This window comes from Amia ocellicauda, chromosome 14, assembly GCF_036373705.1.
Source record: "Amia ocellicauda isolate fAmiCal2 chromosome 14, fAmiCal2.hap1, whole genome shotgun sequence".
Classification (NCBI taxonomy): Eukaryota; Metazoa; Chordata; class Actinopteri; order Amiiformes; family Amiidae; genus Amia; species Amia ocellicauda.
In genome coordinates, this window is record NC_089863.1 from 6,797,963 (window position 1) to 6,810,204 (window position 12,242).

The 12,242-nt window shown below is 52.2% G+C and overlaps 1 protein-coding gene across 1 annotated transcript in view; it reads left to right on the forward strand.

The window, feature by feature from the left end:
* Positions 1–12,242, forward strand: part of zanl (zonadhesin, like) — a 48,101-nt gene that overhangs the window by 10,070 nt on the left and 25,789 nt on the right. The window contains exons 23-50 of the mRNA XM_066722717.1: positions 920–1,063; positions 1,210–1,317; positions 1,494–1,663; positions 1,951–2,153; positions 2,327–2,468; positions 2,782–2,868; positions 3,213–3,406; positions 3,515–3,656; positions 3,922–4,172; positions 4,350–4,498; positions 4,758–4,886; positions 5,118–5,256; positions 5,466–5,607; positions 5,862–6,058; positions 6,370–6,508; positions 6,660–6,776; positions 7,008–7,132; positions 7,398–7,543; positions 8,472–8,615; positions 8,762–8,869; positions 9,074–9,243; positions 9,527–9,729; positions 9,903–10,044; positions 10,358–10,444; positions 10,789–10,982; positions 11,115–11,256; positions 11,523–11,773; positions 11,951–12,099. Coding sequence (XP_066578814.1) covers positions 920–1,063; positions 1,210–1,317; positions 1,494–1,663; positions 1,951–2,153; positions 2,327–2,468; positions 2,782–2,868; positions 3,213–3,406; positions 3,515–3,656; positions 3,922–4,172; positions 4,350–4,498; positions 4,758–4,886; positions 5,118–5,256; positions 5,466–5,607; positions 5,862–6,058; positions 6,370–6,508; positions 6,660–6,776; positions 7,008–7,132; positions 7,398–7,543; positions 8,472–8,615; positions 8,762–8,869; positions 9,074–9,243; positions 9,527–9,729; positions 9,903–10,044; positions 10,358–10,444; positions 10,789–10,982; positions 11,115–11,256; positions 11,523–11,773; positions 11,951–12,099 — 4,314 coding nt within the window. The remainder of the gene's footprint in view (positions 1–919; positions 1,064–1,209; positions 1,318–1,493; positions 1,664–1,950; positions 2,154–2,326; positions 2,469–2,781; positions 2,869–3,212; positions 3,407–3,514; positions 3,657–3,921; positions 4,173–4,349; positions 4,499–4,757; positions 4,887–5,117; positions 5,257–5,465; positions 5,608–5,861; positions 6,059–6,369; positions 6,509–6,659; positions 6,777–7,007; positions 7,133–7,397; positions 7,544–8,471; positions 8,616–8,761; positions 8,870–9,073; positions 9,244–9,526; positions 9,730–9,902; positions 10,045–10,357; positions 10,445–10,788; positions 10,983–11,114; positions 11,257–11,522; positions 11,774–11,950; positions 12,100–12,242) is intronic.

The following is a 12,242-nucleotide window of genomic DNA, read 5'->3' on the forward strand; positions in this document are numbered from 1 at the left end:
CACAGCAGTCTTCCCTTTTCCACGTTACACCTGCAATGCACATTATTTCATCTTCTCATCTTCTATATGATCGTCTCTGTCCATCATTGCTCTGTCCTTGCAAACGTGTAATTCCCATTGCCATTTTAACACTTTCACTCTCTCCCCAACCTCACATATTTCTTCTTGCTCTCGAATCTTGAATATTCCAGACAGACATCTTTCCCGCTTTATTGTGTCATCTGCAGTTTGTCAGTAGCCCTGTCTTATTGCCCCACACCCTGATCCCAGCCTGAAGGAAATATATTTTAGTCACCAACACATTTACTTTTTATTATCTTATTATATTATAGTCAATGTCTACCATATGCAGGTGCACTCTCATTTATGCGCCAAATTCGCAATGCCGCCAAAAATCGCCAAGAATGAATTCAATTCTTTTTCTTCTGCTTGCTTCTCAAGCAGCACTCAGCACGGCTCTCAACATAGCCTTCTCCCTCTCCACTTCTCTCTCCCGTGCCTTTATCTCTCCCCCTTAACAAATTACATGCAAGCATAATGCATGTACTCTCATTAATCCGCCAAATTTGTTAAATCCGCCACATTTTCAGAAAATGAAATGTGGCGGATAAACGAGAGTGGACCTGTACATTCAACATACAACAGAAATATATAAATCATAGCCACAATATTTTCCACATTAATGAAATTGAGGCATATTAATCATATATGGATCATATATTGTCACCATATATTAAAAATAATATTGCTTTGCATGGACTTTAACTGTAAGACTGCACTCTTACTGAGCTGTATCACAGTTTATTTTCAAAAGCATCTCAATATCCCTGTCACACATTCATATAGATCAGTGTTTGTGCCGCACTGTGTCTTCTGCCACTTATAGACTTCCTCTCCCCTCCATCTCTCTCTCTCTCAGCACCTACTCTGGCCAGATGTGCGGACTGTGTGGCAACTATGACAAGGACCCTGGCAACGACTTCACTCGCCCCAATGGCAGCCAGGCGGGGGGATCAGACGACTTCGGGAACAGCTGGCAGACGCCGGAAGACGAGGATGAATCGTGAGTCTGGGGGGCAGAGATGAGCACTGAAAAATAGTAAATAAATGAGTTAAAATAGGTACATTAGTAAAATTCAATGTGTTTGAGAGGAGTTAGCTGTGTGTCTGATTGCCTCTCTGTCTGTCTGCCTGTCTGTCTCTCCATAGGTGTCACCCTGACAACGGGACAGTCCCCCCCTGTGATAAAGACATGGAGGCCGAGGTGTCCAAACCAGAGAACTGTGGCAGACTGACTGACTCACACGGGCCATTCAGGTAAACAGCGCACTGAGACACACTGAGAGACTGTGACACACACAGACACACTGAGAGACTGAGACGCACTGAGACACACTGAGAGACTGTGATGCACTGAGACACATGGAGAGACTGTGACGCACTAAGCGCACAATCACAGAACCCCATTGGAGTCCGCTGTCTCTCTCCTATAGGGACTGTATCGCGGTGGTGGACCCCAGGCCCTATTTCCTGAACTGCGTCTATGACATGTGCCGCTACGAGGGGCTGCAGCAGACGCTGTGTGACCAGCTGCAGGCCTACACGGACGCCTGCCTGGCTGCAGGGGCACCAGTGCACCAGTGGAGGGCGCCAGACTTTTGCCGTGAGTATCCAGCCAGCTTCTCTCTGTTCTCCTCCCGATCCTTCTCAGCTCCTTGAGTCAAGGTGGCACTTAAGATGGCGGACCTCGTGGGTACCGGGGGCGTGTCCTCCGTGGGGCTGCTCTCAGGGAGACATAACAACTATCATGTGCTGTGGTGTGGCCATTTGTTTTGGTATTGAAGGCCTTCTATAGTAAATTACTGTTCAATCTGCTCCAGGAAAGTATAGTAATAGCCAACATTCTCTCTCTCTCTCTCTCTCTCTCTCTCTCTATTTCCCTCCTGACAGCCCTCTCCTGCCCCCCTAACAGTCACTACAGCCTGTGTGCCAGCGTGTGCCCAGAGAGCTGTGTGGCCCCCTCTCTGCCTGGGGGATGCCAGCCGGGCTGTGTAGAGGGGTGCCAGTGTGACCCTGGCTTCGTGCAGAGCGACGGGCAGTGTGTGGCCCTGAGAGACTGCGGCTGCCTTGACCCCCAAGGCTCCTACCACCCTGTGAGTCCCCAAGAGCCGATAAATAGCCTGTCCCCAGGACCAGTCAATGACCTGACCCCCATACTGCCCTGTCTGGAGCTCTGAGCAGAACCTGATCTCCATACAGACGTTTGTGCGTGTGTCTGACTGTGTCTGTGTTTGTGTGTGTGTGACTGTGTCTCTGTGTGTTGCAGGTGAATGAGAGCTGGTACCTGCCAGGCTGTGGGCAACGCTGTGTGTGTCAGGGTGAGGGGGTGATCCGCTGCCAGAACACCATCTGCTCCCCCACTGAGAGCTGCCAGCTGCAGGATGGGGAGTATGGCTGCCACGGGCCGGGTAAGACTGGACTGGACTGGACTGGACTGACCTGGACTCGACTGGAGATTACACAGACCCACCCACGATAGGCCACCCACGATCAGGGTTATACATCTTGTGCACCTCTAGTTATGCACAAAACCTGCAAAATCTAATACTTTTGCATGTATGGTTTATGCAATTGATTGTCTGAGTTTAAGGAGCTGAAAGTCTGGACAGCAGACGGGCCTAACTGAATAGATCAGTGTGGAGTTAAAACAGTCATTCTGTTTTTCTGTCCAACCCAGCTCTGAAATGCTAACCAAACATCTCCCGGTTTCTTTTAAAACAGCTTCACCATCTACAACAACCAAACCTACCACAACATCGACTGTGTCTACAGCCAAACCCTCCACTACAACCACTAGTAAACCCCCAGGTAAGAGCAGCCCGTATTGTACGGCTCCAAGACCAGAACTTAGAGCCACTTGACTTATGAAATGCTGAGAACTTCTCCTGCTGCTTCTAGTCAGACAGTGTAGACGTCTGCTCAGTGTGACTTACTGGCTCCAAGCGGGGAGATAAAGTTGTAGTTTTAATTAGAATTAGCCCTGGAGAGACACTATTCAGTCCAGTCCAGCTGGGTCTCCAGCCCTGACTGTTGACACCATCATCCCAGTTCTCAGTGATATAACTGCCCACCACAGGCATTGCCCATTGTGGCGCACAGCACACTTGTGGAGGTGAAATGGCTGATGCAGTGTGTGTGTGTGTGTCTTGCAGTGCAATGTCCTCCTAACTCACACTATGAGGTGTGCGGACGCCCCTGCCTGCCCTCCTGCCAGGCCCCCTCCACCAACTGCACCGGCTCCTGCATCACCGGCTGCCACTGCGACCCTGGCTATGTGTACCACGGGCGCCACTGCGTGCCCGTCCACCAGTGCGGCTGCCTGGACCAACACCACAACTACTATGAGGTAGGAGGAGGCAGGGAGAGGGGCGGCTCGGTGCCCTTAAAGGGCTTGAAGGGCTGTCCACCTGAGATATGGGTGTTAACTTCCTCTGTCTCTCTCTCTCTCTCTCAGCCCGGGCAGATCATCTTCGGTGAGGGTTGCTCGGAGATGTGCCGATGCCTGGGCAACTACAGCACAGAGTGCGTCAGTAACCAGTGCACAGCCACCGAGGAGTGTCGCTATGTCAACGGGGTGCCTGGCTGCTATCCCAAAGGTAGGGGGCGCTACTGCGAGTTCTCTCTGTCTCTCTGACAGGGCTGTGTGGATAACTGTCCTGACTGTAGAGTCCACTGCCTCGATACCAACAGACTCCCATCTCCCTCTCTGTCTCTCCCACTCCTCTCTCTGTAGGTAGGGAGTGCCACTGAGTCTCTCTTTCTCTCCTTGTCACCTCTCTCGCTCATCTCCCTCCCTCTCTCCCAGCTCATTGTAGGTTTCAGGACATTCATTTTCTCCCTCTCTCTCTGTGTTTCTCCAAGACTCCTCCACCTGCATCGTGTCCGGTGACCCTCACTACACCACCTTTGACCGCCGCCACTATAACTTCATGGGCAACTGCAGCTACCTGCTCACGCAGCCCTGCAACAGCAGCCGGCTCCCAGCATTCTCTGTGTTCGCTGACAACGAGCACCGCTTCGGCCAGATGAGCGTCACTTACGTCAAGGCCGTCCACGTCCACCTCCCCGTGCAGAACCTCGTCATCTCGGTGCTCAAGGGAGGGACAGTGAGGGTGAGGGCCAGTGGACAGAGTGGGCGATGGCTGTGTTTAAGTGCTGCTTAACAGTTCCTCAGTGCTGGTTAACAGACTCCTCTTCTACAGTCCTCAGAGTGAGATGTCAACCCCCAGTGGGTTTTATAGGGGGCGTACCGTGACCTCCTGACACCTGCTTGTCCCCTCCCCCTCCAGGTGAACGGGTCAAAGGTGAACCTGCCCGCCAGCCCCGCCCCCGGAGTGTGGGTGTACCAGTCCGGGCAACACTTCACCGTGGCGACGGACTTCGGCCTGACAGTCAGATACGACGGCAACCACTACATGGACATCAAGGTCATCAGCGAGTGAGTGACCACAGCTGTCAATCAAACTGGCACTCGGCCGTCAATCAGTAACTGTGTCAGCAGTCGAGCGCAGTCAGTCGCCAGCCTGTCCATCATTCACTCTTCAGCCAGTGAAGCCATTAATAAGACACAGGCATCGCCAGCCACTCAGTCACACTGTCAATCGATATGAGTCAGTCAACTGGACAGTCATTCCAACTGGACTAAAGCAGAGTCACTGACTGTCTCTCTCTCTCTCTCTCTCTGTCTCTCTGTGCAGTTTCAAGGACGCCCTGTGTGGTCTGTGTGGCGACTACAATGGCAACGCGGCAGATGACTTCCGCACTCCGGACGGGCAACTGGTCACCCAGCCCAATGACTTTGGGAACAGCTGGAACACGCACCCCAAGTGAGCTCAACACACGCACACACAAACACGCCAACCCACGCCACCACTCAGACACGCAGGCATGCAGACACATGCGCAGATGTGACACTGGTTCCCTGTGCATTTGCAAGGCCACTTATAGATCCAACCTCTGGTGCCAAACAGCCCCAAATCCATCAGCTTCCATAGGACACAATCTACAGGTGCATTCCACTCTAACTGTTGAACGTCTGTGTCACTTTGGTCCTCCAGCTGCTACCCCACTCACAATGAGACAATCCCACAATGCCCTGATGAGGAAAAAGATGCGTACGAGAGTCCCGCCTACTGCGGGATGCTATTGGACCCCAAGGGACCCTTCGCTGTCTGTCACCCTCGCGTCAACCCCAATGTGAGTTATGATCTGAAACAGTGCTAGTCCTGGTCAGAGGTACTTCTGACAATAATGATCATTAATGTGAGTGTCTGTTGTGACGGGTTGAGCCCTAGAGTTCACACAGCACTGCTGCTGATCTGGGCTCTACAGTAGAGTTCACAGCGCTGAATCTATAAAGACAATCAGAGTGAATGACCGTGTCCCATGTCCCCGTGTCCCGTCAGCACTTCTTCGAGGACTGCGTGTTTGACGTGTGCGAGCTGGGGGGGGCGCAGACCCCGCTGTGTGAGGCCCTGGAGGCGTATGTGAACGAGTGTCAGGAGCGCAACGTGACCGTGGGGCCCTGGAGGAACGAGACGTTTTGCCGTGAGTATTCGCACACGCATGTAATCACATGGACAGGAAGGAACACTGTGAACAGGAACACGCACACACATGCAGTTATATGTAGCATGTTGACATAGATTGACTAAAGCAAGTACAGTCTGCCCTCTTATATAATCATGAGATCAATAAGAATAGGAATTATATATGAGCACAGATGGCGTTTGTTTCGGGTGTTCGTTTTCGTTTCAGTATTTGTGACCCCTCTGTCTCTCTCTGTCTCTCTCTCCCCTCAGCTCTGCGGTGCCCACCCAACAGCCACTACGTGCCCTGTGCACCCCCTTGCCCTGAGTCCTGTGCCCCCCCCACTCCAGGGCAGTGCCAGGGCCCCTGTGCGGAGGGCTGTGTGTGTGACCTGGGCTATGCTCTCAGTGGGGGTGTGTGTGTGCCCAAGGACAACTGCGGCTGTCAGTACGACGGCAACTACTACCAGGTAGGGGGCGCTGTCTCTCCCTCCCCAGCTGATGCACGTCTGAGAGTGTTAGGCCATAAGAACATAAGAAGGACATAAGAAAGTTTACAAACGAGAGGAGGCCATTCAACCCAACATACTCGTTTGGTGTCCATTAATAACTAAGTGATTCAAGGACTCTATCCAGTCTACAGATTTGTGTGGCCAGGATTGTTATAAGTTATTACAATGTTACTAAAACATTTAACTTTATTAAACACTTACTCTCTCTCTCTCTCTCTCTCTCTCTCTCTCTCTCTCTCTCTCTCCCCCTCTCTCTCTCTCTCTCTCAGCCTGGCGAGGAGTTCTTTGCCCCCGGGTGCCAGAAGAAATGCCGCTGTGAGGGGGGGGCAGTTGTGTGTGTGACCTGGCAGTGCTCCAGTCAGGAGGTGTGTGGAGTGGAGGAGGGGGAGCTGGGATGCCACCCCACAGGTAAGATACTGCTGGTGCCCTGTGTATCTGTAGAGTCTGTCTCTGTGTCTGTCCCTCTCTGTCCTCCCTGTCTGTGTACAGCTTCCTTGTGTCTTCCACAGTGTGTGTAATATATGTGTAGTTTATATTAGTATCGCTGCTCTGTCTGCAGGTTCGAGTGACTGCGTCGTGTCTGGAGACCCTCACTACAGGACCTTCGACGGGCGGTCGTACAGTTTCATGGGCACCTGTACCTACACCCTGGCCAGGAGCTGCCACAACACCTCCGGTACTGTCACCTGCCCCCGTCTGCCCCCCGTCTGTCTGTGTGCTGGCGCATTTATAAATGGCTGTTCTCTCTCACTGTGCCATTGGTGAACAGATACAGGTCCCATCTGACACACGTCACTCTGGCACCGTTGTGTGAGGTAGTTTGTTCATGTCTCGGTTCTAACAAATATGTGTCTCTGTGTGTGTGTGTGTGTGTGTGTGTGTGTGTGTGTGTGTGTGTGTGTCTCAGGTCCCTGGTTCTCTGTGGAGGGGAAGAACGAAGAGAGAGGGCTGAGGGGCGTCTCCTACCTGCGCAAGATCTACATCACAGTCAGTGGAGTCACGGTCACTCTGATGAAGAGCCGCCGCACTTTGGTCAGTCCCTCCTACCAGCTGACACCACACTGACACCTGCTCAGTTACAGGTCGAGGTCAAATGCCAGAAAATTGGTCGAGTTAACCCGTTTTCCTAGTGAAGGAAGAGCCCACAATGTGAATAACTATATTGTCAATGCCTATACTATAGGCTGCTAATCCCTGTCTGTTAATGGTGGGCAGCCTGTCTATGAATTGCTATAGACTTTTTGATGGAGTGTTATGGATCTCATTCTCTCTCTCTCCCCATCTCTCTCTATCCCAGGTGGATGGTGTGCGAGTCGCCCTGCCTCACTCCCCGTCTCCCTGGCTGGCCCTGTCTCTGTCTGGGCAGTACGTCACTGTAACAACCCCCTTTGGCCTCACAGTGCGATGGGATGGAAACCACTACGCTCACATCTCTGTGCCCAGGTTGGACAGCACAGCAGTCTTCCCTTTTCCACGTTACACCTGCAATGCACATTATTTCATCTTCTCATCTTCTATATGATCGTCTCTGTCCATCATTGCTCTGTCCTTGCAAACGTGTAATTCCCATTGCCATTTTAACACTTTCACTCTCTCCCCAACCTCACATATTTCTTCTTGCTCTCGAATCTTGAATATTCCAGACAGACATCTTTCCCGCTTTATTGTGTCATCTGCAGTTTGTCAGTAGCCCTGTCTTATTGCCCCACACCCTGATCCCAGCCTGAAGGAAATATATTTTAGTCACCAACACATTTACTTTTTATTATCTTATTATATTATAGTCAATGTCTACCATATGCAGGTGCACTCTCATTTATGCGCCAAATTCGCAATGCCGCCAAAAATCGCCAAGAATGAATTCAATTCTTTTTCTTCTGCTTGCTTCTCAAGCAGCACTCAGCACGGCTCTCAACATAGCCTTCTCCCTCTCCACTTCTCTCTCCCGTGCCTTTATCTCTCCCCCTTAACAAATTACATGCAAGCATAATGCATGTACTCTCATTAATCCGCCAAATTTGTTAAATCCGCCACATTTTCAGAAAATGAAATGTGGCGGATAAACGAGAGTGGACCTGTACATTCAACATACAACAGAAATATATAAATCATAGCCACAATATTTTCCACATTAATGAAATTGAGGCATATTAATCATATATGGATCATATATTGTCACCATATATTAAAAATAATATTGCTTTGCATGGACTTTAACTGTAAGACTGCACTCTTACTGAGCTGTATCACAGTTTATTTTCAAAAGCATCTCAATATCCCTGTCACACATTCATATAGATCAGTGTTTGTGCCGCACTGTGTCTTCTGCCACTTATAGACTTCCTCTCCCCTCCATCTCTCTCTCTCTCAGCACCTACTCTGGCCAGATGTGCGGACTGTGTGGCAACTATGACAAGGACCCTGGCAACGACTTCACTCGCCCCAATGGCAGCCAGGCGGGGGGATCAGACGACTTCGGGAACAGCTGGCAGACGCCGGAAGACGAGGATGAATCGTGAGTCTGGGGGGCAGAGATGAGCACTGAAAAATAGTAAATAAATGAGTTAAAATAGGTACATTAGTAAAATTCAATGTGTTTGAGAGGAGTTAGCTGTGTGTCTGATTGCCTCTCTGTCTGTCTGCCTGTCTGTCTCTCCATAGGTGTCACCCTGACAACGGGACAGTCCCCCCCTGTGATAAAGACATGGAGGCCGAGGTGTCCAAACCAGAGAACTGTGGCAGACTGACTGACTCACACGGGCCATTCAGGTAAACAGCGCACTGAGACACACTGAGAGACTGTGACACACTGAGACACATTGAGAGACTGTGACACACACAGACACACTGAGAGACTGAGACGCACTGAGACACACTGAGAGACTGTGATGCACTGAGACACATGGAGAGACTGTGACGCACTAAGCGCACAATCACAGAACCCCATTGGAGTCCGCTGTCTCTCTCCTATAGGGACTGTATCGCGGTGGTGGACCCCAGGCCCTATTTCCTGAACTGCGTCTATGACATGTGCCGCTACGAGGGGCTGCAGCAGACGCTGTGTGACCAGCTGCAGGCCTACACGGACGCCTGCCTGGCTGCAGGGGCACCAGTGCACCAGTGGAGGGCGCCAGACTTTTGCCGTGAGTATCCAGCCAGCTTCTCTCTGTTCTCCTCCCGATCCTTCTCAGCTCCTTGAGTCAAGGTGGCACTTAAGATGGCGGACCTCGTGGGTACCGGGGGCGTGTCCTCCGTGGGGCTGCTCTCAGGGAGACATAACAACTATCATGTGCTGTGGTGTGGCCATTTGTTTTGGGATTGAAGGCCTTCTATAGTAAATTACTGTTCAATCTGCTCCAGGAAAGTATAGTAATAGCCAACATTCTCTCTCTCTCTCTCTCTCTCTCTCTATTTCCCTCCTGACAGCCCTCTCCTGCCCCCCTAACAGTCACTACAGCCTGTGTGCCAGCGTGTGCCCAGAGAGCTGTGTGGCCCCCTCTCTGCCTGGGGGATGCCAGCCGGGCTGTGTAGAGGGGTGCCAGTGTGACCCTGGCTTCGTGCAGAGCGACGGGCAGTGTGTGGCCCTGAGAGACTGCGGCTGCCTTGACCCCCAAGGCTCCTACCACCCTGTGAGTCCCCAAGAGCCGATAAATAGCCTGTCCCCAGGACCAGTCAATGACCTGACCCCCATACTGCCCTGTCTGGAGCTCTGAGCAGAACCTGATCTCCATACAGACGTTTGTGCGTGTGTCTGACTGTGTCTGTGTTTGTGTGTGTGTGACTGTGTCTCTGTGTGTTGCAGGTGAATGAGAGCTGGTACCTGCCAGGCTGTGGGCAACGCTGTGTGTGTCAGGGTGAGGGGGTGATCCGCTGCCAGAACACCATCTGCTCCCCCACTGAGAGCTGCCAGCTGCAGGATGGGGAGTATGGCTGCCACGGGCCGGGTAAGACTGGACTGGACTGGACTGGACTGACCTGGACTCGACTGGAGATTACACAGACCCACCCACGATAGGCCACCCACGATCAGGGTTATACATCTTGTGCACCTCTAGTTATGCACAAAACCTGCAAAATCTAATACTTTTGCATGTATGGTTTATGCAATTGATTGTCTGAGTTTAAGGAGCTGAAAGTCTGGACAGCAGACGGGCCTAACTGAATAGATCAGTGTGGAGTTAAAACAGTCATTCTGTTTTTCTGTCCAACCCAGCTCTGAAATGCTAACCAAACATCTCCCGGTTTCTTTTAAAACAGCTTCACCATCTACAACAACCAAACCTACCACAACATCGACTGTGTCTACAGCCAAACCCTCCACTACAACCACTAGTAAACCCCCAGGTAAGAGCAGCCCGTATTGTACGGCTCCAAGACCAGAACTTAGAGCCACTTGACTTATGAAATGCTGAGAACTTCTCCTGCTGCTTCTAGTCAGACAGTGTAGACGTCTGCTCAGTGTGACTTACTGGCTCCAAGCGGGGAGATAAAGTTGTAGTTTTAATTAGAATTAGCCCTGGAGAGACACTATTCAGTCCAGTCCAGCTGGGTCTCCAGCCCTGACTGTTGACACCATCATCCCAGTTCTCAGTGATATAACTGCCCACCACAGGCATTGCCCATTGTGGCGCACAGCACACTTGTGGAGGTGAAATGGCTGATGCAGTGTGTGTGTGTGTGTCTTGCAGTGCAATGTCCTCCTAACTCACACTATGAGGTGTGCGGACGCCCCTGCCTGCCCTCCTGCCAGGCCCCCTCCACCAACTGCACCGGCTCCTGCATCACCGGCTGCCACTGCGACCCTGGCTATGTGTACCACGGGCGCCACTGCGTGCCCGTCCACCAGTGCGGCTGCCTGGACCAACACCACAACTACTATGAGGTAGGAGGAGGCAGGGAGAGGGGCGGCTCGGTGCCCTTAAAGGGCTTGAAGGGCTGTCCACCTGAGATATGGGTGTTAACTTCCTCTGTCTCTCTCTCTCTCTCTCTGTCTCTCTCTGTCTCTCTCTCTCAGCCCGGGCAGATCATCTTCGGTGAGGGTTGCTCGGAGATGTGCCGATGCCTGGGCAACTACAGCACAGAGTGCGTCAGTAACCAGTGCACAGCCACCGAGGAGTGTCGCTATGTCAACGGGGTGCCTGGCTGCTATCCCAAAGGTAGGGGGGCGCTACTGCGAGTTCTCTCTGTCTCTCTGACAGGGCTGTGTGGATAACTGTCCTGACTGTAGAGTCCACTGCCTCGATACCAACAGACTCCCATCTCCCTCTCTGTCTCTCCCACTCCTCTCTCTGTAGGTAGGGAGTGCCACTGAGTCTCTCTTTCTCTCCTTGTCACCTCTCTCGCTCATCTCCCTCCCTCTCTCCCAGCTCATTGTAGGTTTCAGGACATTCATTTTCTCCCTCTCTCTCTGTGTTTCTCCAAGACTCCTCCACCTGCATCGTGTCCGGTGACCCTCACTACACCACCTTTGACCGCCGCCACTATAACTTCATGGGCAACTGCAGCTACCTGCTCACGCAGCCCTGCAACAGCAGCCGGCTCCCAGCATTCTCTGTGTTCGCTGACAACGAGCACCGCTTCGGCCAGATGAGCGTCACTTACGTCAAGGCCGTCCACGTCCACCTCCCCGTGCAGAACCTCGTCATCTCGGTGCTCAAGGGAGGGACAGTGAGGGTGAGGGCCAGTGGACAGAGTGGGCGATGGCTGTGTTTAAGTGCTGCTTAACAGTTCCTCAGTGCTGGTTAACAGACTCCTCTTCTACAGTCCTCAGAGTGAGATGTCAACCCCCAGTGGGTTTTATAGGGGGCGTACCGTGACCTCCTGACACCTGCTTGTCCCCTCCCCCTCCAGGTGAACGGGTCAAAGGTGAACCTGCCCGCCAGCCCCGCCCCCGGAGTGTGGGTGTACCAGTCCGGGCAACACTTCACCGTGGCGACGGACTTCGGCCTGACAGTCAGATACGACGGCAACCACTACATGGACATCAAGGTCATCAGCGAGTGAGTGACCACAGCTGTCAATCAAACTGGCACTCGGCCGTCAATCAGTAACTGTGTCAGCAGTCGAGCGCAGTCAGTCGCCAGCCTGTCCATCATTCACTCTTCAGCCAGTGAAGCCATTAATAAGACACAGGCATCGCCAG